The sequence below is a fragment of the Mus musculus genome, chromosome 6 (genome assembly GCF_000001635.26).
Source record: "Mus musculus strain C57BL/6J chromosome 6, GRCm38.p6 C57BL/6J".
In the NCBI taxonomy this organism is placed as follows: Eukaryota; Metazoa; Chordata; class Mammalia; order Rodentia; family Muridae; genus Mus; species Mus musculus.
Window position 1 is genome coordinate 125,441,309 of NC_000072.6, and position 26,339 is coordinate 125,467,647.

General features: G+C 47.8%; 1 protein-coding gene and 1 long non-coding RNA gene across 2 annotated transcripts in view; one reads left to right on the plus strand and one right to left on the minus strand.

Moving 5' to 3' along the window:
• The window catches only part of Gm32673, a 28,794-nt gene extending 10,379 nt beyond the window's left edge, over positions 1 to 18,415 (plus strand). Inside the window, exon 5 of the long non-coding RNA XR_378025.4 lies at positions 17,301 to 18,415. This is a non-coding gene — a long non-coding RNA (predicted gene, 32673). The remainder of the gene's footprint in view (positions 1 to 17,300) is intronic.
• Positions 18,416 to 18,957: 542 nt separating this feature from the next.
• Cd9 (CD9 antigen) overlaps positions 18,958 to 26,339 on the minus strand; it is a 34,495-nt gene continuing 27,113 nt past the window's right edge. Inside the window, exons 3-8 of the mRNA NM_007657.4 lie at positions 23,082 to 23,179; positions 22,377 to 22,451; positions 21,019 to 21,117; positions 20,806 to 20,895; positions 19,918 to 20,001; positions 18,958 to 19,418 (exon numbers count right to left, since the gene is read on the minus strand). Of these exons, the coding sequence (NP_031683.1) occupies positions 19,353 to 19,418; positions 19,918 to 20,001; positions 20,806 to 20,895; positions 21,019 to 21,117; positions 22,377 to 22,451; positions 23,082 to 23,179 (512 nt within the window). The 3' untranslated portion in view covers positions 18,958 to 19,352. The remainder of the gene's footprint in view (positions 19,419 to 19,917; positions 20,002 to 20,805; positions 20,896 to 21,018; positions 21,118 to 22,376; positions 22,452 to 23,081; positions 23,180 to 26,339) is intronic.

The following is a 26,339-nucleotide window of genomic DNA, read 5'->3' on the forward strand; positions in this document are numbered from 1 at the left end:
TGATAGGCACACCAGAATTATCATTGTTGTTTTTAATCTGCAGTTTTAGGAATTAGGTATCATGGTAAAGATGTTTAACAATAACAAAACAAAACAAAACAAACAAACAAAAAAATAAAACCTGACTTTCTATGAAGTTCAACGTCTTGCCTAAAGTCATATTGCTACTAAGAGGCATGGGTAGGAAACCCAAGACTTCTGATTTGAAATCCCATGTGTCAACTGTGATTTATCTGTCTCTGGTTTTGTGGGTGTGGACTTCCCTGAACTTCTAATATTTTCATCACTGCTAGAGTTCTGGCAAAGGGGCCAGAGCAGGGATGAGGAGAGGGACAAGGACCCTCTGCAGTCAGGTGTTTCTCTCTGTGAACTTTCCTCTTTAGAACAAAGGTCACAGCCCATCATACCCTCACCTCTGTTCATAGAACATATGCAGGAGATGCAGTGCTCCAGGTCAGGTGAGGCCAGGCCAGCTGGGAGAGATGAATGCAGAGCCCCGAATCCATGGTATCCTGGGGCTGTTTGTGTACTGTGTAATCTCTGTGTCTACAATCTCTTTTGAGAGAAGCTTCGCAGGCAACTGTCTCTAAAGCCTCCTTATTCCTACCCTGACCCACAGCTGGCTGCTTTTACAGGACTGGGTACTGGCCCAAAGACAATCTTATCACAGACTGACAGAACTGTGATTCAGGTTGGTGGCCACGGATGTGACCAGACAGGAGCGTAGCAGTCAGCTGGACCTCTTGGTAAAGGGAGAAAAAGGAGCAAAAAGCTAACCATCTCAAGGAGTTCTGGGATCCTGAATATGAAGTCTACGATTTGGCAGCTCCCAGAGTCAACCCCTAGCCACCAGGCCTTTATTTTGTGAATCCCTTGAAAAAGTCCCCTCTTGATGTAGCTTAGGGATGGAGCACTTGTCTGGCATTCATGAGGCCCTGTGTTTAATTACCAGCAACACGTACATGCACACAAAAGTGTCTGCTCACTTTAGACCTCAGCTGAGGGGTGTCTTAAGTAGTCTGCTGCTTGTAGCATCAAGCACTAGAGTACATTTTATATTTACGATTCTGTCTTTCTCTAAAACTGAGGACAGAACCCAGGGCCAGCTAGGCAAATGCCCACCATTGAGCTGTATGCCAAAGCACCCATGTTTACTTCTTCAACTGTTTACAAGAGGCCCAGAAGGGAGCATTCTGGAATGTCTCCTCCCTTCCCTTCTGGCAGGCTCTCTCCACAACGGCAACTATCTTCCCAGATTTTGGGGGCATCTTTCCATCTAAGCAGACATAATCCTATTTGCATTCTGTCCCGTTCTTCCCATCTTGCACACATATTCTCGTTGCTCTGTGGCATTTTTTTTTCCTTTGTAGTTGTGAAGGCTTAATTAACTTTTGCTCTCAGTGAGGGCAGAGACTTGTGATGCTCTCTTGGTGTGGCAAGACTGCTTTCCTCGTTCACATTCCGGGAGAGGGCGGGGGCAGCAGCTGAGGCCTGGAGCCTTGGGGAAGTTGTGCGTTTGTATTCATGCCTGCATGCACCTGTGCATCTCCAGGAGGGGCTGCCGGAGAGCTCGGCTGTGGATGCCTTTGTTAGTCAGCTCTCCATCATTGTGGAATAACACCTGGAATAATCGACGTAAGGAAACATTTATGTTGGCTCATGTTTTTGTAGGTTTCTTATATGGTCCTGCTGTTTGGGGTCTGTAGTGGTGCATTAGAGCAAGGGTGTTCACGTTGTAATAGTCAAAAAGCAAAGAGAGAGGAAGAAGATATTGGTTGTGCTCCCAATATCATCCTTAAGGGTCCATCCTGAAAGACCTAACTCCCTCCCACTGGGTTCTACCTTCTAAAGATCCCATTCTAGCTCCTGATGTTGGAGACCAAGCCTTCAGTCCATATGCCCTTGAGTGGCATCTCAGGTCTGTAATGCTCACTCGAAGGGCCAGTTCTAGGGCCGAGGTCTCACTAACAAGCCTCAAGCCTAACCCTTGTTTTAGTTTCTGCCTCATGATGAGGAATAATAATCTTCTCTGGAGGCGTCGAGAGGATAGGCTGAGGACACGTTGAAGACCTGTTTTGTGAGTTCTCAGGCCATAGGCACTCACAGCCTAGAGGATGTGCCTGCCCTCTGCTTCCAGCATTTCCCAGCTTCCAACAACTCAGGAGGCCGAGGCAGGAGAATTGCCTTGAGTTTGAGGACAACATAGCTACACAGTGAGTTGTAGACCAGCCGGAGTTACAGTATGAGATCTGAAACAACAACTGTAGCAACAAAATGGTGCATGGTGTGAGATTTTAATGATGAGATCTGTCTGACGAGATAGGAGGGAGAGACTGGGAAGGTGGCGGTTTCGCTGGAAAGAAGCCAAAGATGAGAACAGACAGATACCTAGGGATGGAGAAACATGGTGGGGCATGTGTCTATGTCTTCCAGTCCTTTGGGTGGGCAGAAAAATCTAGGTTTTCAAGTGTGGTGGGCCTGGCTCCTACCCTGGCCACCAGTGGCCTCTGTTTGTCACTTTTGCAGTGAGCCATCTCTCAGGGCACCTCTGTGTTTTAATCACTTCTGTCGGTTAGACTTGCCTTATAATTTGATAATTTGCCATTCGAAGCATGTGAACATGACAGGAATATATTCCCCTTAGTATAAATACAGGCGTGTCCACGAGTCAGTATGCCTAGCCATTGGAAGAGTGGTTAGAGAAGCTGTGTCCCTGTTGTTCCTACTGGGAAAGCCCTGACCACCATGTCACCTCCAACGCTGCTTGAGGGCTGAGATGTGACTCAGTGATAGGGAACTTGCCTGGCGTGGGTGAAGCCACGGGGTCTCACCAAAGAAAGCTACTTGAGAGCCACACTGAAGTCAGAAACAAGACAGACTTAGCAAGGTTTTGTGTAGGGTGTACGGCTGACGTCATCCAGAAGCATTCTAGATACAACAGCAAGTGAGTGCTGCTTACAGGGGCTGTAGTCGTCAGGGTTCTACAGAGGATACATAAGAGGAAGTATGGGTGCGGGCATAGGTGAGAGGGAGAGCTTTTCAAAGTTCTTTTTAATTATGTCTCGGCGTGATATGTGCTCATGAGTGCTGTGGTGGTGGTGGTGGGGGGGGGGGGGAAGGTGCCAGGGTCCCTGGAGCTAGAGTTACTGAAGCAGTTTTAAGTTATCTGGTGTGGGGACTGAGAACTGAACTTGGGTCTCCAGGAAGAGCATCGTGTCCTCTTAACTGCCGAGCCAGGGAGAATGATTCTTAAGGAAACAAATCTTGCAATTATGAGGGTTTCTTTGTTTTGTTTTGTTTTTTCGAGGTAATTATGAGTTTTAACAGGTCCAAACTGCAGGGGACTATCAGGACAGAGACCCAGGGAGGAGCCCATGCTGCAGTTCAAGTGTGTCCCAGTTCTAGTCAGTCCTTCAACCTGCTTTCTGCAGAGGATGCCAGTCTCATCCAAACAGCACCACAAAAGCATCTAATCAGATGTTGGACCAGTTGAGTGTTGTTGTCCAGCCCAGATGACATGTGAAACGAACCCAGTACTCAGGAGGCTGGAGAGTTTGAGGCTAGCCAGGGCTACACAGTGAAACTCTGTCTTTAAAATAATGTGGCACACACCTTTAATTTTAGCCCTTGGGAGGCAGAGATAGGCAGATTTTTATAAGTTTGAGACTAGTCTGGTCTACATAGTGAGTTCTAGACCAGCCAAGGCTAAAAGAGAGACTCTGTCTTAGAAATAACAACAACCCAACAAAACAAACAGACAACAGCAAACTAACCAAAGCCTAGGAATGTATCCAGTGGCAGAGCATTTGCCTAGCATGTGCAAGGTTCTTGGTTCGATCACCAGCATGTCATTTTTTTTAAAGATTTATTTATTTTATGTATGTGAATACACTGTAGCTGTCTTCAGACACACCAGGAGTGGGCATCAGATCCCATTACAGACAGTTGAGAGCCACCAAGTGGTTGGTGGGAATTGAACTCAGGGTCTCTGGAAGAGCAATCAGTGCTCTTAACTGCTGAGCCATCTCTGCAGCCCAAGCATGTCAATTAAAAAACAGAACAAAATGACCCTCCCAGCAGGCACCAGCCTGGGGTTCACGCCGTTCAGCATCTGGGTAAGATTGGCTCATCCTTGAGCCCCACTTCGTGGAAAATCTGAGAACTTCCCCTAGGTTTCAGAGAGCATGTGAATGGGCAGTGGGCTGGATTCTCTCGGTCAGTCTGGTTCTTGATTTCTATTTCTATCTGGGCAACCGTCTTTACACTTTCATCATTCCTGTTTGTCAACCCAGTCACCTTCTTCCTCTATTTCAAAATCCACCCCCTCATGACCTCACCCAGACACATGCATGGTGTGTGTGTGTGTGTGTGTGTGTGTGTGTGTGGTGTGAAACTTTCCAGTGATCTGGCAAGATGCTGCAGTGACCATAACTTGAAAGAGAGTATTTGATCATATGTGGTCACGTGGCACTGAGGTAGATCCACAGCTCTGGCTCCTGGTGCTCCGTGTCCATCTCTTCTGTTCCTTTTCCTTCTTTCTTAGAGGTCTCTCAGATGACAAGCACATTCCTCCTTTTCTTGGATAGTGATGTCCCACTCTCTCATTGCCAGTCTCCTTCCTCCCTTTAGGTGCTTGCAGCAGAAAGCTGCTCTATTCCAGGCATCAGATGTCTTCTTCCTTGGATGCTGTCTTAGTTAGGGACTTACTGCTGTGACCAAGGCAACTCTTGTTTGTTTGTTTGTTTTTCGAGACAGGGTTTCTCTATGTAGCCCTGGCTGTCTTGGAACTCACTTTGTAGACCAGGCTGTCCTTGAACTCAGAAATCTGCCTGTCTCTGCCTCCCGAGTGCTGGGATTAAAGGCGTGTACCACCACGCCTGGCCCAAGGCAACTCTTTAAGGACAACGTTTCACTGGGGCTGGCTTACAGGTTCAGAGGTACAGTCCTGTATCATCAAGGTTGGAGCATGGCAGTGTCCAGGCAGTCATGGTGCAGGCTAAGCTGAGAGTTCCACCTCTCCATCTGAAGGCTGCTAGCAGAATACTGACTTCCAGGCAGCTAGAGGTAGGGTCTTAAAGCCCATACCCAGAGTGACACACATACCCAGAGTGACACACCTACTCAAACAAGGCAACCCCTCCAAATAGTGCCACTCCCTGGGCCAAGCATATACAAACCATCACCGTGTCCCACAAGATTCCATCACCTCCTTTTGTCATTTTCTTTATATGGCCCACTATCCATATATAAAAATAGCTATTCTGATGCCAGGCGTGGTGGCGCATGCCTTTAATCCCAGCACTCGGGAGGCAGAGGCAGGCAGATTTCTGAGTTCAAGGCCAGCCTGGTCTACAAAGTGAGTTCCAGGACAGCCAGGGCTACACAGAGAAATTCTGTCTTGAAAAACCAAAAAAAAAAAAAAAAAAAAAAAAAAAAAAAAAGCTATTCTGATTTCTTTCATGGTAGTCTTGAGGCCTTTGGGAATATGAGGCCAGAGCAGCTCCCACAGCAGCTGGGAGTGGATAACATTTAAGGCCACCTTGAAAACTGGCCATCCCAATGCTGGCCAGGTGAGGTCACCTTCACTAGTTTAGCTTGTGGCAGGTGACTCAGTTTTGTGAGGATAGATGTCTGGTTACTTGGGCTTCAGACACCAGGCTTGACTTCAAACAACTTAATGATATACTTACCCATGTGGTTCATCTACAGGGAGAGGACGCTCTGGCCACGGGGCAGGGGGCAGGAGAGACTTCTCTGGAGGTTGCATTTTATGTCTCTGATGGCCATTAGGAAGTCATAGTCTTTTTTTCTGCTGGGATAGATGGCCTCTTGTCTTCTGGTCTTCTGCACCATTGAGCTATCTGCTTCTTGTTAGTGGCATTGAAAGCCAGACTCTGTATCCGGGAGTTCAGATTCCCAAGCTCTCATGCCTCTGCATCACTGAGAGGCGTTGAGTGTGATGCTGGGGCTAACTGGGTACACAGACAGGCCTGAAATCCTGGCTGTATCCCACAGACTGAAGTCCTGGCATAAGCCCCAGTGCACCAGACTACGGTAAAACCGGAATTCCTTACTACAAAGCTGCACAGTGACCTACAGAGACTCAGTTGTAATCTGACCTTCCAAGAATCAAGGCTGGTCAGAGCTGACTGTATTCAGTGGCTATGGTAATGAAGTCCTTCTGCTTCCCTCTTTACAAAAACCTCACCCAAAGTAACCTGACTGCAACCAGTTATTTCCTGTCACTCTGTCTCCCTGTCCCTGCCAGGCAAGAAAAGTCACTTTGAAATGGCCTTTTCTCCTCCCTTCCCGTTACTCAGGCTCTCCAAACGAATTACTTTATTTGACAATCTGAGTGTTGTCTGATTCTAAAATCTCAAATAAAGCCAATTTAAGATCTTTATATTTATTGTCATTTGTTTGGGACACTGTGTTCCTTTATTTTATTTTATTTTATTTTCATCCCAAGTGTTGCTTGCCCCTCTCCTGGTCCCTCTGCTCAGAGTTCTTCATTCAATCCCCCTCCCCTTCGCCTTTGAGAGGGTGTGTCCCCCGCCCCCCACATCCCCTTTCTCTGAGGCATCAAGTCTCTACAGGATTAGGCACATCCTCTCCCACTGGGGCCAGACAAGGCAGTCAGTCCTCTGCTACATATGTCTTGTGGCCCTTGTACCAGCCCTTGTATGCTCTTTGGTTGGTGGCTTAGTCTCTCAGAGCTCCCTGGGGTCCACATTAGTTGACAATGTTGGTCTTCCTATGGGGTTACCTATTTTATTTATTTATTTATTTATTTATTTGAGACAGGAATTCTCTGTGTAGACCAGGCTGGCCTAGAACTCACTCTGTAAATCAGGGTGCCCTGAAACTCACAGAGATCCACCTGCCTCTGCCTTGAGACTGCTGGGATTAAAGGCGTGAGCCACTTCCTCTGGCTCATTCCTTTATTTTTAATTATTATTGTGTGTATATGGTGTGTGTGTGTTGCTGCTTGTGGGGGTATGTTAAAGTAACTTTTACTCACCTGAAGTAATTGTCATCTTAGAGCTTACTGTCTCTGTCTGCTAACTGCTAACTGTCCTGGAAGCCTCTAGTCTCCATACAGTCTAATCTAGGCCTAGGATGTTTTCAGTCTTTGAGACTTGCTACCTAATAAGCTTGCCCCTCCTTGGTCTTTCTGAACTCTGCCTGGGGGATTCAACTCAGCTGTTCTGGCTCAAACTCCTTTCTACTGACTAATTCCATCTGGTTTCTCTCTTGGCTTCTGACTTTTTGCTCTGCTTGGCCTCAAACTACCTCTGACAATCTGTTCTAATCTTCTGGCCCTTCTCATTCTCTGGCTCGTTCTGTCTCACCTGTGTCTAGCTTGTTCTCTCTTCACCTGTCCCTGTAAAACTGCTTCCTCTTCCTCCCTGCTCGGCCCCTCAAGTAGCTTCCTTTTCTTCTCTCTTCCTGTGAGAGTTAGGCATTAGTCTTTTCTGTCAGATCTTTCTCTGATTCATCACTTGGTCTGCCAGTCAATTAGACATCACTTTCAAACACGGTGCGTCTTTCTACAAACTCACCTTGCCTTCATTGTTAAGGCTTAATTAAATGTGTGTACTAAGGGCAAGTCTGTATTCTGGGAAGAGGGATTAAATGTGTGTGCTAAAACTGAGACACACAACTAGAAGCAGGTTTTTCCAGTAAACAGCACAATCTCGGGGTTCACAGTGTGATCAAATATGCTGCAAGAGGGGTGAACCCTCAGTGGCATGTGTGTGTGTGTTTGGGGGGGAGGTGGTCACAGAGCAACATTGTGGCACTGTGGGGTCAGTTCTCTCTTCCTACCTTTCTATGGATTGGGGACTTGAGCTCAGGGTACCAAGTTTGCGTGGCCAATGCCTTAGTTTATTTTTGCTTGGTTTTCAAGACAGAGTCTTGCTACGTAGCCCAGGCTGCCCTTCAAGGCAGGATCCTCTTGCCTCAGCCTCTCTAGTGCTGGTGTTACAGGTGTGCATCACGTGTCTGGATTTTCTGTGTTAGTCAAGGTCCTGCTGTGGTCAGTGATGGAGGCGAGCCCAAGTGTGAGCTTCAATAAAGACGCTAGAGCACCTGCATCGGAATCGGCTACAGAATCCTTCCTGAAAGGGCAAAACACCCTACCTCCTCGCCTCGCCTTGCCTCGCCTCGCCTCCTCTCTCTTCTCCTCTCCTCTCCTCTCCTCTCCTCTCCTCTCCTCTCCTCTCCTCTCCTCTCCTCTCCTTCCTTTCTTCCATCTTTTCTGGCTTTCTCAGTGCAAGGAATGTAGCCCAAGGTCTTGTGCGTGCTAGACAGACATACTCTACCTCTTGACTAAGAACTTAAGCTCCCTGAACCCCATTCCAAGGTAGGGTCTTACTGTGAGGAGATGGACAGAGAGGTGACAGGGTGTGAGGGACTGAGTTTACATGACAAAAAAGAGATTAGAGATTGGTGCTTAGAGGTCTGTCCTTCTGCCTTTCTGGCTATTTTATTTCCCTCTCAATTGCCAGTTTCACTTCAACTTCGTATCTAATTCCAGAGTGAAATAAAGAAGGGTCAGGACAAGGGCTTACAAACTGAGAGACAGAGACACAAGTGACTCATTCAGTCACATCCGTAAATGGAAAACAGAGTGTGACACAGGAAGCAAGGGTAAATATTATCATGGCTGTTTCAGGTCATTTATGTGTATGTAGATAGGGTGTCTATATGTGGCCTGTTTGTGTGTCCTGAGTCGCATGCATTCTTGGCTCATAAGATGTTTGAATGCTACTGGCTACATAGAGAGCAGGTGGGAGGCCACGGGTGCAATGTTCACATCACTGGAAAGATATTTTTTTGAGAAGGGTCAGGTCTGGTGGTTTTCCCAGGGCTTTGTATGTGCTAAGGCCATTCTCCACTGTAGGCTACCCTCCCTCCCCCCCACCCCCCCACCCCCCGGCAGGATTTTATTGTGAACCCTGAACTCACCAAGACTAGATAAGGTATAGTGCTGGAGAGAAAAATATTTTTTTCAGGGTCAAAAAATCTCCAAGAGTTGGGCATGATGGAACGTGTCTGTGGTCTTAGGACTTTGGAGGCAGGGGTAGGAGGATCACTGCACATCTACCCTGTCTCAAAAAAACATGAAAAGCAACGGGTAGAGAAGGTGGCTCAGTCAATAAAGTGCTTTTTGTGCAAGCATGAATTCAGGTCCCCAGCACCACATGGAAAGCTAGGTGTGGTAACATGTCTAATCCCAGAACTGGGGGATTAAACACAGTGGTCATGAAGCTCACGGACAGTCAGTCGGGCTGTTTCTGCTGAGCTCCAGATTTAGTGAGAGAACTAAGTAAGAAAAAATAAGGTGGGGAGTAACTTAGGAAGGCGTCCACTCTTGGCCTTTGGAGTCCACACTCATGAGTATAGAATATATATAGAAGTATAGAATATGTATAGACACATAAGCATAATACACACAGAGAGAGAAACAAAAGAAAACAGAAATGATCCATAACAAATGTCACAGGAGCTGGGAGAGAATTCGTCAAGGTGGCCCTTCGTGCTTGTTCTGAGGCTACAAGGCAAGATCCTGACTAGTTGCTGTGTGATATCTGGCTCTAAGTGTCCACAGGCCATGGACCTCAGCTAAAGGCAGATCTTCTCCAGGTCTGGGCCTGTTTAGTCTCTCAATCCAGTTACTTTAATTCCACTCAGTTTGATCATAAAGACAGCCATGTAGGCAGCTCTGACCTAGGAGATGTGACAGGATGGCTTCTGAAGGAATTCTGGGAGTGATTTTCCTATTTTTAAAGAGCTACAAATGGTGAGCTATACCTGTAATCTCTGCACTTGGGGAGGTCAAGGCAATAGAGTTATGAGGTTGAAGTCAACTTGTGCTGCATAGTGAGACCGTGCCTCAATAACACCTCCCTTAAACCAAACCTACCGTCTTAGTTAGGGTGGTACTGCTGTGTACAGACACCATGACCAAAGCAACTCTTTTTTTGTTTTGTTTTTCGAGACAGGGTTTCTCTGTATAGCCCTGGCTGTCCTGGAACTCACTCTGTAGACCAGGCTGGCCTCGAACTCAGAAATCTGCCTGCCTCTGCCTCACAAGTGCAGGGATTAAAGGTCTGTGCACCACTGCCTGGCTCCAAGGCAACTCTTCTAAGAACAACATTTAATTGGGGCTGGCTTCAGGTTCAGAGGTTCAGTCTATTATCATCAAGGTGGGAACGTGGCAACATCCAGGCAGGTATGGTGCAGAGGAGCTGAGAGTTCTACATCTTCATCTGAAGGGTGCTAGCAGATACTGGCTTCCAGGCAGTTAGGATGAGGGTTTTAAAGTCCATGCCCACAGTGACACACCTACTCCAGTAGGGCTGCACCGTCTAATAGTGCCACTCCCTGGGCTAAGCATATATATAAACCATCACACCCACAAATCATAAAACTCAAAACACACACAGAGAGAGAGAGAGAGAGAGAGAGAAAGAGAGAGAGAGAGAGAGAGAGAGAGAGAGAGAGAAGCAACAGTGTAGGGAAATTTCGCTCTCCTAGTCTTTAATTTCTTTTTAAAAATTTGTTGTTTTTCTTTTTTCCAGACAGGGTTTCTCTGTCTGTATAGCTCTGGCTGTCCTGGAACTCACTCTGTAGATCAGGCTGGCCTTGGACTCAGAAATCCACTTGCCTCTGCCTCTGGAGTGCTGGGATTAAAGGTGTGTGCCACCACTGCCCGGCCCTCTCCAGTCTTTAAATACAGACATTGTGGGACAGATGAAGCCCTGAATTGCTGCAGCTACCAAGTGATCACAATGGAACAAATTCAAGGACAAAACCAATCTACTGCCAGGCATGGTGGCGCATGCCTTTAGTCCCAGCACTCCAGAGGCAGGAGCAGGCGGATTTCTGAGTTCGAGGCCAGCCTGGTCTACAAAGTGAGTTCCAGGACAGCCAGGCCTATACAGAGAAACCCTCTCTGGGGGAAAAAACAAACAAACAAACAAACAAACAAAAAACACCACCACAACAAACAAACAAACAAAACCAATCTACTAACACTCAGCTATTGAACACCCTGACTTTGAACTTCCTGTCTGTGGTACAATTTCCTCATTACATAAAAATCTTTGACCTTGGTGGCGCATGCCTTTAATCCCAGCACTTGGGAGGCAGAGGCAGGCAGATTTCTAAATTCGAGGCCAGCCTGGTCTACAGAGTGAGTTCCAGGACAGCCAAGGCTACACAGAGAAACCCTGTCTCGAAAAAAATAAAAAACAAAAACAAAAACAAAAAAACCCAACAACTTTGACTTCACTTCATCTGAGGGCCTGAATTTGACCCAAGTTAAAAAGCTGGGCTTGGTGCTGTGTGCTTGTAATCCCAGAGCTGGCAAAGCAGCGACAAACAGGCCCCTGGGTCTTGCTTGCCAGTCTGGTCCACTCAGAGAGATGGCTTCTGAAGAAAAACACCCAAGGTTGACTTATGACTGCTACCTATGTGAGGATACATGTACACACATCTGTAAGCCCACATGCACACATGTGCGCACACACACAGAGGAGCATGCATGTCTCTGAGCTTCTCAGTTAGTAGGTACTGCAGGGGAAGGTGGACAAAGCAACAGAGCTAGAGCCAGAGGCGCAGCAGGTTGGCTGGTGGAACAAAGATACAGAAAGCTTCGTGCACGACCAATATGAAGTGAAATATTCCATGCTGCAACATTGTCTACACAGCATCGGCAGCATGGTGATTGGTGTCGTCATTCTAGGCCCAGGATACACTGGCCTGCCTTCTGCAGCCATGAGCTGTCTCTGCTGAGCCCGTAGGGAAGGCATGGGGCTTCCTCAGTCCTCTGTGCTGCCAATCACTCATCATTTCCACTTTTACTCCACTGTCCCGAGGCAGTTACACGCTCCCTCACACGCTCCCTCACACATACCTCCTGTATGATGGGTGCCCACCCAAGAGAGGGTAGAGACCTAGAGCCATCAGTTGGGGGAAGGTGATTGTGTCATCAGCTCTGTTATGAGGGTCTAAGCTGGGTCTTTAAAGAAATTGTAGCCTTGAGGGGAAGGAAGGAAGGACGTGTGTGTGTGTGTGTGTGTGTGTGTGTGTGTGTGTGTGTTGCGGGGATGTATGTGTACATGCACTTAGGAGGCTGGAGGCTGACTTCTGTTGCCTTCCTTAATCTCTCTCCATCTTGCCTTCTGACACAGGGTTTTTTACTGAACCTGGAGCTCACTGATTGGCTAGACTGGCCGGCCAACGAGCTCTAAGGGGTCCCCCTGTCTTCATACTCCCAGCACTAATATACAGACGTGTGCTGCTGTGTCTGGCTTTTTATGTGGATGCTAAATAAAGAGCATGTTCTCACACTTGAGCAGCCGGCAGTTTACTGACCAGGGCATCTCTCCGGAAAGGGGCTTTGAGGTGCCGGGCACCGTGGGTGTTAAGGCTAGACGTTGATGCAGAGGAGAACTTATTGAGTTGGGTCTGCACACAAGGGGCAGAGGTATATAAATACAGTTAAACAGAATGAGAAAATGAGAGAACCTGGAACTGAGGTTGACTTACCTCTGCCCTAAGCTCCTGATACTTGAGAGCTGTGGTATGAGCCAGGCTCCTGCTCATCGGTTACACATCTGGGACTCGGGAGGAATCCTCCATCTCCCACACCCTGGGTACATAAGGATTATCCCTTTGTGGGTTCAGATTAGAGGAAGGAAGATTCACAAACCCCATCAGCAAGACAGTGTTGGTTCATTGCAGGAAATATCAAAGATATCTTGTTAACGAAAGGACCCTTAGACTGCTTTTAGCCTCTGGGTTTAGGTGTGTTAGCTCAGACAACTGTGTCGAATGGCCCAGCATCTGCAGATCAGTGCTACTGACTGGGAAGCTGAACTGGAGTGGGGAATTCCAGGCCCTACCTGTGCTTGGTCAGGGTAACTCTCAATGAGCTCCCAGTGACTTACAGACAACCCTGCTTTTAGCTCCCTAGAACCTGAGGACTTTGTAATCTTTCAGAGAAGTGAGTGTACAGCTTTTTGTTTTTTCAGTTCTGGGGACTGAATCTAGGGTTTCATACATGCTGAGCAACAATTTATATTATAGCCAAGCAGGCATCGCAGGAGGGGGTCACTAGAGGCAGGAGGCTCTTTGTCAGCTTGACGGCGGTCCAGACCAGCTAGGGCTGCACAGCAAGAACCAAACAGAATACAAAGGGTTGGAAAGACGGTTCAGCAGTTAAGAGCACCAACTCTTCCTCCAGAGAGCCTGAGTTTGGCTCCCAGCAGCCACACTGGACAGATTACAACTGCCTGGAGCCAGCTCCCCGGGGATCCACTGTCTTTGAGCATCTGTACTCTGGTATATTTACCCATATACAGACAGACAGACAGACAGACAGATAGACAGACACCCACACACACACAAACAACTTAAAAATAGTCTTAGAAACCAACATGCCCCCACAAACCCATAATGAAGCAAAGAACCAGGGCTTCCATCGAAGCCTCGTTATTGTGGGTCTGCGCTGGGCGTGTCTCATTTGCACACAGTAGGCCAAATCAGCTGGGCTCATGGTTGCCAGGACCCACACACGCGACAGTCTAGGATTTCTCCAGTCACTTCCTGGTGAAGTCTTGTGGCAATTTTGGGTTGCACAATATATTGAATCCAGAATTTCCTTGCTTCAAATTAACTTTGCCACAGTTGCCGTCAAAACCTCTGATTATAGTTAAAGCAAGGCTGCTGTCCCTGTGCGGGGCAGGGACTGCCTTGGGGAAAAGGAGTTGGGGACAGCAGTCCTTTTCTGGCTTGCTCATTTCTGCTCGCCTAACTGGATTTATTGTTTTTTTTTTTTTAAATTAACATATATTTATACGTGTGTTAACTGAACATATTAATGTGGTTCAGTGTGAGGTATCTATATGTGGACAAAGCGTGTACTGATCAAATCAGATTCTTTTCAATATGCCATTTCCAACTTTTCCCTGTCCCTTGTAATCACAGTTCTATCTTCAGGATAACCTTTAGTCTGCACACACGATACAGAACACAGGAGACTTGTTTTTCTGGATCTGGCTTATGTCATTTAACATCGTGTCCTCCAGTTCTGCTGTGTGGTAGATGGCAGATCTTTTTCTTCTTTATGGCCAAATAACACTCTGATGAGCACGCGTACCGCAGTTTCCCTATCTCCTCCCTAGTTGATGGACACCTAGGCCGACTCCATTTGCTGACAGTTTTGATGAATGACGTGATAATCACAGATGCACAAGTGTCTCTGTAGTAAGCAGACCACACCCCTTCAGGTATATCTCCAGAAGTGGTATGGCTGGATCATATAGTGGTACTCTTAGGTGTTTTGAGGAAGGGAACTGATGTCCAAAGGGCCTGGACGAACTTACATTCTAACTAGCAGTGTGTTAGGAGTCCCCTCAACCTCCTCAATCTAACGGAACGAGATGGTGCTTCATCGAAAGTTTGATTTGTAGTTCCTCATGGCTGATGCTACTGAACATTTTCCCGTATGCTTGTTGGTTATGTGAGCCATCAGGGAAGAGTCTACACCAGCCAGGGTTAGCCTGCGGTGTGACAAGTATTGAGTATTCTCGCACGTGGAATCCAGCAGTCTGAGACTTAGCCTCTCCTTGCCCCCCTAAAGGAACCCACAGCAGTGGAATGTGTCCTTTCTCCAGGCAGTGCTCTGTGGGGGGCCCCAGCCGCAGTGCTGGCAGCTGTGTTCTCATACACTTTACTGCCTTGTTCTCTGAGAGATCCCTCAGCCAGCCAGGACCGGGCCAATTTCCTAGATTAAATTTTCTCTGATGAATGACCTATTTTACATTTTGTTTTCCCCGGCTAGACCATGGTTCTCCACTGGTCATTTAACAATTTCCAATCAACTACAATTGAAAGGAGATATAAATTATACAACATACAACGGCTGAACTGCTTAAGGGGAAAATGATTAATCTTTGCTTTCATTAGCCAGGGCTCCCAGGAGAGGAGACCCAAACCCAGCAGGTGGCCCGAATCACTCAAGGTCTAACCTATTACTGCGCCTTCTCATACTTGGACATTGCCAGGGGGATGTGGGGTGCTGTGATTGGTGGGGTGGGGATTCCAGGCTGGGCCAGGAGGAAACGGAGGGAAGCCTGCAGGAGGGTGTGGTTGCTGACCTCGGGCTGGGTTCTCCTGGTCTAGCTGGGACTGGGCCTTTGTGGGGAAGAGCTAGAATTTTTCCTGCCTTAAAACTATTTTAAAAAGACTTATTTGGGGGCTGGAGAGATGGCTCAGCGGTTAAGAGCACTGACTGCTCTTCCAAAGGTCCTGAGTTCAATTCCCAGCAACCACATGGTGGCTCACAACCATCTGTAACGAGAACTGACGCCCTCTTCTGGTGTGTCTGAAGACAGCTACAGTGTACTTACTTACATATAATAAATAAATCTTTAAAAAAAAAAAGACTTATTTGTATCCATATGTATGTGTGTATGCCCTGTGTGAGGGAGCTGGAGACACACTTGCAGGTGATTGGGAGTCTGGGAACTGAAGGAGGAGCCTCTGAAAGAGCAGCAAGTGCTCTTAACCCAAGCCAGCTGCCAGCCCCGTGCTGTCTCTTTTGATGCCAGGGAGATTCTGCCTGTTTCCCAGACAGTCAGGGGATTCCTAGCTTTTTGAATACCATGTGTATTTCATCTCCTTTCTCTTCATTCTCTTAGATACATTGCCTAGTTAAAGGCTGTTCCATGTGGTCACCACAGTATCACAGTATGCCACTGAATGCTCTTTCTCCTTCCTTTGAAACGGCTTCAGTTTACTTCTTTCTCTCCTTTCTTCCTTCTTTCTTTCTTTCCTCTGTCCGCCCCCCCCACCCCACCCCCAACACACACACTCATCCCCTTCTCTCTCTTTTTGGTTTTTCGAGACAGGTTTCTCTGTGTAGGCCTGGCTGTCCTGGAACTCAGAAATCCACCTGCCTCTGCCTCCCAAGTGCTGGGATTAAAGGCGTGTGCCACTACTACCTGGTCCTGTTTTTTTAAAAAACTAAAAACACTCCCTTACCAAAACAAAACAACCATCGAGTCAACCAGGAACAAGCTCTGGCTTCACACAGGACTTCTGCTTCATCCTAAATTTCATCCTTATGGGAATTCAGGCAAACTAGTGCCTTCCATACTTCCAGGATATCTTAAGGGTGGTGTAACCTGGTCATCAAATGAGCCCCGTTAGACCACACCCTTTGGGCCTTGATGTGCTGAGGCTGCCATGCTGCCAGCTGTCACACACAGTTCACACACACAGCTATGGTGTACACAGAGCTGCTTTTGGTTCTCTTCCATACTAGGGACCAAATCCACGCCCTCATTCATGATGCTCAAACCCTCTACCTCCGAGTCACATCGCGGCCCTGTGAATGCTTATTCTCACGAGTGTCCTGAAGCCTCCTGGCAGGTGAGATGTCAAGAGATAACGTAGCGATCAAGGATCAACTCCCAGGGCGTGTGCTTTTCCAGGCTCGCCTGAGTGCCCTGGTCCTGTTTCCTCATGTGTTAACCAATGATGGAGAGTCCATGGGTCTCCCCAACTCCAACTCAAGTCAACTCGAGACCTGTGGGTGCTGGTGACTGTCCAGGTAGAGTTGGTTAGAACAGCACACCCAGCCTCCGGAGTGGGAGGAGTCCTTAAGGTCTTGCCTGGCCAGAGAGGCAGGTCTGGCTTAGGGGTTGGCAGAGTGGAGGTTTTATGTCAGAAGGTCTCACCCTGCCTGCATTTCCACAAGGGAAGCAGATGGTTTGGGAAAATCCAATTTAAAAGGACAGAAATCGAATTAGCTCTCCAGGGGTCTGATGGCCAAGACTTGAATGGGGACAATTGCATTATCTGCTCAGGGTTCACCAAGCCAGCATGAAGGCTCGGGGTGGGTGGGGTGGATACCCTGGGTCACTTAGGCCTGGATAGATTAAGGGAAGGAAAAGGTCCTTGAGAAGTCATGGCAGGGACACTTCTGTCATCTGGCTTTTTTTTTTTTTTTTTTCTTTTCCTTTCCCTCAGCCCTGCTCTGTAACTTACATAAAAGTAATGGCTGACGTATTCCACAACCAGAACCATTGTAGCTGTCTTCAAATGCTTGAATGGAGAAGGATCCTGGGCCTCAGTAGAACAGTGGGATGAGAAAGCTAACTTAGTTCATCCATCTGTGCTTGTCTACCATGATACCCAACAAACAACACACCGTTTGCACCATTTGAAACTGCCCAACACACGAGTCCTCTCTGTATTCCCCAAACTTCATTTATTCCACACAGAATCTCTGGACTCATTAAACAGTACCAGTGCCTGGGCCAGCAAGATGGATGGCTTGGTGGGTAAAGGTGCCTGCTACAGAGCCTGAGGATGCCAGCCCAACCCCTGGAACCCACACGGTGGAAGAAAACTAACTTTAACAAGCTGTCTTTTGATGTCCACATGTGAGTTGAGGTGTGAGCCCCCCTCCTTAGCTAAACAGACCTATGTAATAAAAAAGTAATTCAAACCAACAACTCTGGTGATTTTCTGTTTCTGTCTCTCTAGCTGAGTCCACTCAGATCTACTTCCTGTCTCTGACTATACCTATTCCAGGCACTCTGTGCAATTATGGATACTGGTCCTCTTGTGTCTGGCTTATTTTATTTGTCACAGTGTCATCAGGGCTCATCTGCCTCAAACTCACAAGAGAACCACCAGTCCCTGCCTCTGAAGCACTGTGGTCAAAGGTCACCACCCTCTGCCAGATGATATTCTACTTTGGTCATCCATTGCTATGAACACGTCATAGCACTACATTCAGGAATATTTTGGGTCTCTTGTTTTGATTCAGGACCTTGCTCTGTGGCCAGTGCTGGCCTGGACCTGATAACTGTGCCTCAGCCTCCTGACTACAGGTATGTACCGCATACCACACATTTTAATAATTAAAAAAAAAAGTGTATGATTGTTTTGTTTGACAGTATGTTTGTGTACCGCATGCATGCCTTGTGCCCAGAAGAGGCGCATCAAATCCCCTGGGAAGATGGTTGTGGGGAGCTTTGTGGAGGCTAGGATTTTAAGTTGGGTCCTCTTGAAGAGTGGCCAGTGCTCTTAATCACGGAGTCATCTCTCCAGCCACCACACTGTTTTTTAACGTTAACGTGAATTAAGGATAAGAAATGAAGCTGTTTTTCAGCTCAGCTCTGCTGCGGACGGTCCAGCTTAGGCAAGACTCTGCCAGTGTCAGAGACAAGAACTGGCACAGGGCTGCCTGACACTGCCAGCTGGTTCTTGTTCTCCTCTACCCACTCAACTAGTCCCAGGGTCTGTGTAGGGGCAGATCCCTGAGATGAAGCTCTGCGTGCACGTATCTTAGAGTGGTTCCGTCTCCTTCATTAAATCCCGATGGATATATACCCAGCTGTTCAACCAAGGACTCTTCATGATACCCAGCTGTTCAACCAAGGACTCTTCATGGAGAGCCATACTGAGCACTGGCTATGCCTGGTTACCAAGGTCTTGGTGCTAGAGGTACAACGATGAGTATAGCAAAGACTCAGCAGAGCCCAAGACACCACACACTGCTGAGCTGGGGACTCATCCTAGTGTGGACTAAAACTGTGACCTCGGGTAGGTCATCAGAATTTCCCAATCTATCACGCCTCGGGTCCCTTACTAGTAGATGAGGAGACTTACCTTCCAGTCTACTTCTCATCTACTGCCCAAAGAACACAAGACAGCTGAAAGAGGTGGGCGGGCTGGTGCACAGGGGTGATATCAGCACTTGGGAGATTGGAAGGCTGCCTGGAACTTGAGGGCAGCCTGATCTACAGAGAGAATGATGCCTGGCTAGACAGGATAACAGATTTAAAAAAAAAAAAAAAACCTGAAAAATACCTTTGACCCAAGCAGTTCTAAAAACTAATTTAGAAAGCAATACCAGCAATCAGCCCGAGACACTGTTATAATCTTTTATTATGTATCAAATTGTCTTCAATATAACTTACAACCTGATTTTTATCTGATAGATACTTTTATCTATTTAAAGGCAAAAAAAATTCTCTTTATGTACAATATCTTATGTCTAGAGTCTGGCAAATATAGTACCTTTCATTGCAGGATTTTTGCTTAACATAACAAGCAAAAATAAACAACCAAAAAAAAAAATCAAAATAAATTGAACCCCCGGATCCCTCAACTACAAATGTCAATAATGAATAAAGCATTAAAAAGACAAACAGAATGACTGTTATTTAGAAATGCATAATGAATACTAATATTAGTGGCAAAAAAAACCCAAATGGCCCGGACAGTCTTCAGGGCCGTTGTTCCTGCTCGGGGTTGGGCAGACTCTAGACCATTTCTCGGCTCCTGCGGATGGCGCAGCACAGGATCATGCTGAAGATCATGCCGAAGATCTGTAAAGACAGGAAGGGGGCGTGGTCTGCCTGACCTGAGGGGAAGGACCATCACCCAGGCCAAGACAAATGCCCAAGGCAACAGCAAGGTCTAGGAAGGATACTGGTGTAGGAGATATGAAGGCCAGATAACAGGAAGGATGGCAGGGACTCGGATTCCGGCAGTCAGCTGCCGAGATATTTCCTTAGAGAATATTCAGGGTGAGACCCTAAAAATGCAGCTTTAAGTCTTAACTTCAGTGTTTCCAACACAGCATGCAAATTAGGACTCTCTCCATCCTCTTTTCTTTGCTGGGCTGGGACTGAAACCCAGGGCCTTGCCCATTCCAGCTAAGTGCCCTGCCTCTGAGCCACAGCCCAAGAGCTCCCACTTCCTAATAGTAAGAAAGAAATACTGACGGTATCCACCTGCCCAGGATAGCCAGGGTTGCTTCTGACGCTACAGCACTTCTAACAGTGCCCAGGCATGGCTTTCTTCCCCGGACTACCCGGCACTTACCATCACCACGGCGATGCCGATACCCACTGCTCCAATGATGTGGAACTTGTTGTTGAAGACCTCACTGATGGCTTCAGGGCAGGGCTTAGGGAGGCAAACGAGACACACAGTAAGCAACAGTTCTCACGTTAGCTGTGCACCTCTTCTTTGGTGATTTGCTGATTCCTGTATCATTCTGGGAGGCCTCACGGCCAGAGGGGGAACTGAGAGATATAGGGGGTACCCTAAACTTGAGAACAGAGAAGCGGGAGGTTTCAGGTCTCTCTTTTTCTTTCTATATACTTTTACACTGAGTGTTGTCTGCATGTGTGTATGAGCACATCTGTGCCTGGTGTCTGTGGAGCTCAGAAGAGGGCATTCGATCCCCTGGGACTGCAGTTACAGGTGATTCGCAGATGCGATGCTGGGTCCTCTGGAAGAGCAAGGGCTCTCACCACCGAGTCAACTTGTGATAGCAGCCCCACAACCACCCTTTTTTTCTCTTTTTGGCAGTTCTGGGGCTGGAACCTGGTGCCTCATCCACCAGGCAAGCATTCTGCCACTCAAAGAGGCCCCTCTGGGTCCAGTCCCATGTGGCTGTAGAGAGTCACTTTATAATTCTCCTTCTGGATGAAGGAGAACGGACTGACCGGGAACTGTTTCTAAAGCCGTAGGAGCAGACATACCCTCCACGGGATTGGGATCTGCTTGCTCTTTAAGGCTTGGGACTTGGGCAGTGTGCACGGCCCCAGGTGTCTGTAGCTGCAGGAGCTAGGGGATTTTGTTCTGTCTCTGATCTGGCCTTTGTTTCTCACCGCCTGGGAAGAATGTTGCTAAATTCACCCAAGCCCTTGCAGGGATTTGTCTAAGCGGCAGGGCAGCATGCCAGAGGGTTGCTTCTCAGTTTACCTTAACCTGGAAACTTTCCAAAAGCTGTTTCTTGGGGCAGGTGTCCGAGATAAACTGCTCCAAAGGACCAGCTATGCCACAGCAGTCCAACTTTAGAGAGAAGGCAGGGATGAGGATGAGAAAAACAAAGAGATAGTTAAAAGAGGTATGATCGCGGATACCCCGCGGGGATGTACTGGAGGGGCGAGTGATTTCTGTACAGAGGTGACCTACCGCCATATGGATGGCTTTGAGTGTTTCCCGCTGGGGTTCATCCTTGCTCCGTAACTTTTGGTAGGTGTCCTTGTAAAACTCCTGGAGTTCTTTAATCACCTATGAGGGACAGACAAATCAGGAGCAGAGATGGGTTTCTCAAAAACTGCTTCACGGATACCCTTCAAGCGCTTGGCTAACTGCCACCAGTACCATCTGTCTCACCACTGTTCCTGCTTCGACCTCCAAAGTGCCCAGGTTACAGGAGTCTGCCATCTTGCCTGGCTAAGTTTCTTTTGAGGTGATGGAGTGACACTGGGAATCCCCAGCCTCTATCCCTTCGTAAATTCTCTTATCAGTTGGGTAGTTTTTTGAAAATGTAGATCCCACATCAATTCCTTTCCTTCTTCTCCCACTGAAGAATATAAGCGGCCCTGCTTTTTTTTTTTTTTTTTAAAGATTTATTTATTATATGTAAGTACACTGTAGCTGTCTTCAGACACACCAGAAGAGGGCGTCAGATCTCATTACAGATGGTTGTGAGCCACCATGTGGTTGCTGGGATTTGAACTCAGGATCTTTGGAAGAGCAATCAGTGTTCTTAACCACTGAGCCATCTCTCCAGCCCCCCTGCTTTTTTAAATGTTGCACTGTGTTCCAGCCTGGCCTACAACTCCTTAAAGAGTTCACCAGAGAAACTCAAACTCACATGGTCAGCACCCTTCCTTGGCCCAGAAGTTCCCCACTCCTGCCCCCCTCTCCCCCTCCAGACGCCCTATCTCATTCAAGGTCTAGATCCACACTTACTTCCTTATAAACTGGAAGAGACGCTCTGGCCCACCCTCACCTTCTTTAAATCTCAACGTATTTTTGGTTATAAATGACTTGTGTGACATTTGTCTAACATCCTTCTTCCACACTAGATGGCAAAGTTCCTCAAAGTGTGAGACCCGGAACCTGGATACTTGGGGATGGACCTTGCATAGTGTCTGGTGTGGTACTTGTATGTATTTACAGATTAGAGAAAGCGAGTCTTTGCTGATTACAGAAAGCCATGTTGTTCTGAGCAACCTTTCTAGGAGCAGTGGGGAAGGGCTGTCTAGCTGTGATTGTCAGGCCCACAGACAGGCACACACACAAACGGTTTCCAAAAACGTTCTGAATGGTAACTATGGTGCTAGCCACACAGGGCAGGCTAAGCTCCACGTTCCCACTCCCAAGGACTGTTTGTCTTGCTTTTACATGGAAACATACTGGATAAGGAGGTGTGATCAGTGGAAAACCCAGCAAGTGACTAGCCTGGACCCTTTGTTCTCCGTCTTCCCAGCTCAGAAACTCAAATCACTGTAGGACCCAAGTGTACTTATGGAAACACCTACCTCATCCTTGTGGGTATAGCCCCAGACGGCGGCGGCTATCTCAATGGCGAATATCACCAAGAGGAACCCGAAGAACTAGAAGACACAAAGGACGTGGTGAGAGAGACTCCAGCAAGCCAGTCAGCAATACCAAAGGCTTGCAGAACAGTTAGCGTGCGGGTGGCACAGATGGACAGGCAGGAAGAGGTTAAGCAAAAAGCAGAGAAGCCATGAATTCTGGGGGGAAAATGTGATCTGCTGCCCCTACACTGGTACTTGGGGATGTTAGTTTAGAGTCGGGCAGCAATAAACCACCACTGCCCACACACAAATACCACCGAGATCGGGGAAACAAAGGCAGCGCATTCACTCCGTGGCGTCTGGGCAAGACGGAAAGAATTTTTAAAATAAGGAGAGAAGGCAAAAGGACCTAGGGACTCGGGAGAAAGCAAACATGGCCTTTGAGAAAGGCGGAAATACAGTCCTGGCATTTAGGTGCATAAAGGAAGTGATTAGGAATACAGGGCCGGCCATGGCAAGATGGTGGTGGGAGCCAGGCAGACGGGACTGGGCCTGAAGTAAGGATGGTGAGAGGCTGAACACAGCCAGTGGCCCAGGAGCCTTCCTGACTCCACCGGTTCTACCTGTTCTGTGCAAATGCCTGGTGACATTTTGGGAAAGGATTAAGGTAAGGCTGGCTAGCTACTCTATAGAAGGAATACTTACCAATCCCAGCATGCACTGGGACTCTTGTACAGCTCCACAGCAGCCCAGGAAACCAACCAGCATCATGAGGGCCCCGGCTCCAATCAGAATGTACACTCCTGAGGGAGGACAGAGGCAAAGGACACAAGGTTGCAAACATTAGTGTGCAGGCCCAGGCTTCCTCTGAGCCTCCTGTCTCCTTGTTGACTGCCTCGATTCTAGGGACAGAGACATTTTCTTAACAAAATAGCATCCTCACCTTGGCTCCAGGTTCCTCTCCCTCCCTCTCCCCCCGCCCCCCAACTCTGCTCTACCACATCAACACTCTACCTCATCCTCGGACCCTTTCCTAGAAGGCACCCAAGGACAGAGACCCTTGATGCTTAGGGGACAACCCCTGGCTCAGTCTGTATGTTTCTTCCCAGCAGGACAACTCACTTGAGCTAACTTACTGAGACCTCTCAAACTACAGTTTGGGGCTTGAGAATGCGATCCCCCCAGAAATTCTTTCTGCATGCCACCAGTTACCTAGCACCCAGTGCCCACAGTGGCAAAGTTCCTTGTTCTAGTGCAAAGGACGCAGAAGTGGGCATCAAATCAGAAGAGCCTTGTCTGCTGCTAACTGCTGAGTGTCTTTTATTTAGACTGTGAATGTGGGGCTGGAGAGATGGCTCAGTGGTTAAGAGTCCTTGCTACTTGTTGCTTAATCATGGGGACCAGAGATCCCAATACCTAGACTAGGCACCTCACAAATGCCTGTAACTTCAGCTCCCAGGGTCTGATTGATGCTCTCTCTTGGCCTTTGCAGGCCTCTCATTGCTTACACACACACACACACACACACATACACACACACACACACACACACACACACACACACTCTCTCTTTAAGTGCCATGAAATCCCTTAAGCCCACCTAGGAAATCTCATGGTTGGAATGAAGTTACTCTAGACTAAGGGTGAAAGGACTCATCACGCTGAGGTGACAACGGATGACGTCATGCCTAAGTCTTCAATGTGAGTGGTTACTGGGGAGGAGGCAGGGGAGGGCAAAGACTCTTAAAATCTTATCCACACCCAAACAATGCAAATCCCTGGATCTGGAACCAGAGTGGATAGCCCTGGCTACATTTATTCCAGCTCACCAGGCTATGCCCAGAGTCCACCCTACGGTGACACTCTTGAGAAGCCACAGCTGCTGAGCAGAGACTACCTTTGTGAAGCCCCCTTCTGTCCTGAGAGAGGTTGTAGTGCCTCCCATAATAATAAAAAATGTATTTTTTATATTATGTGTATGTCTCTGTTGACGTAGGTGCTTATGAATGCAGTTGCCCTTGGAGACTAGAAGAGGGCGTTACAGCCCCTGGAGCTAGAGTTACAGGCAGTTGTGAGCACCCAACCCATCGGTGCTGGGACTTGAACGTGGGTCCTCTGCATGAGCACTACACACTCTCGCCCCTGGCCACTTCTTCAGCCCCAGTACCTCCCGTCTTGCTACCATGCTCTAGCCAACCTTGGGAAGGGCACAGTGACATGGCAGGAGCCCCAGCTTTAAAGCCCAGAAAGCTTAGCTTTGAAAGCCAGTTCTGTAATCCCAGAGAAACGTATTTATGAAAAAAATTGCTTTAGGGTGGATAGATAGTGAGACACTGTCTCTTCAAGTAAGCTCTGGCTGGCCTGAAACACCATGTGTAATGGCCTGGCCAGAAGCTCAGAGCTGCCTGCTTCTGCCTCCCAAGTGCTGGGCTTAAAAATGTACACCTCAGCTGGGCAGTGGTGGCACATGCCTTTAATCCCAGCACTCGGGAGGCAAAGGCAGGCAGATTCCTGAGTTCGAGGCCAAGCCAGGTCTACAGAGTGAGTTCCAGGACAGCCAGGGCGATATGGAGAAACCCTGTCTCGAAAAACCAAAAAAGATGTGCACCTCTCCCAGGTGTGGTAGTATACCCTTTACTTTCTCTTTTCCTTCCTTCCTCTTTTTCCCTCCAAGATAGAAAGGGTATCACTATATGGCTCTGACTGTCCTAGAGCTCACAGAGATCCACCTGCCTCTCTCTGCCTCCCAAATGCTAAGATTAAATGTGTGAGTCACTATGGCCAGCTAACACAACTTTAATCCCAATACACAGAGGCAGATGGATCTCTGTGAGTTCTTGGTCAGCTTGTTTTACATAGTGAGTTCCAAGGCAGCCAGGGTACGTAGTAACCCTGTCTTAGAAAAAGAAAAGAAGAAATGGCAACTTGTTTGTTTTTTAAAATAAAACACAGGGTGATTGGGGTTGAGAGATGGCTCACTAAGAATGTTTGCTATGCACCCATCCATGATGACCCAAGTCTGAGATCCCAGAACCCACACCCACATAAAAAAAAAGCCAGGTTATACGTGTGTGCCAGCCCTGGGAAGTGGAGCCAGTCAGATCCCAGGAGATAGCTGGCTGGCTGGTCAGCTTAGCTGAAAAAAAAGAACTTCAGGTTCAGTGAGAGACTGGGCCTCAATGATCTGGAGAGCACAAGAGACACCCAGCATTCCTTCTGGCTCCCACATGTGCATACATAGATTTAAATGACTGGGGGCTTGAGGCACACATAGAGGCACCGGGTTCAATCTTTAGTACCACAGAAAGAGGGATGACAACAGTGCAGTCTCCTGGAACTGTTGTGACGTGTGTAATGAGGTAGTACACACATTCACAAACACACACACACACACACACACACACACACACACACACACACACACGGCAACTGTTATTAATCCCAACACTATAAGGCCTAGGTAACCACTGCAAAAACCCATGTGATTTTTATGTACTTGACACTCTCTCCCTATTCTCCCACTAGGGTCAGAGAGACTTCTTCAGATAGGTGAAAAAAACAAGAGTGGGAGATATGCCTCCTCACAGAACACAGCACATTACGTGACAAGGACTTTTGGCAGGTGCCACAGTGACCTCACCGTCGTCCCCCATCTGCAGCATCCAGCGTAGGGCGGGACTCTGCAGGCAGAGACCGTGAGATTGGCCTGCAGCTGATGCTCATAGGCAGCCCAGAGCAGAGCACACACAGTGGGCATTTGTGCCTCTCTCGCCTCCTCCTATCGCCGTTGTGACGTGAAGTCACGTGGGGTTACTGGAAAACCCCACAGTGCATGAATATGGGTATTGTTTCTGTGCATGCCTGGCCTAGACTGGGCAAGGGGACAAACGCAGCTTGTCCTCAAGTCATCTCCCTGGCCAGCCAACGTAGTGGGGCCTGAACATGGGAGGCAGTGCAGTTCCG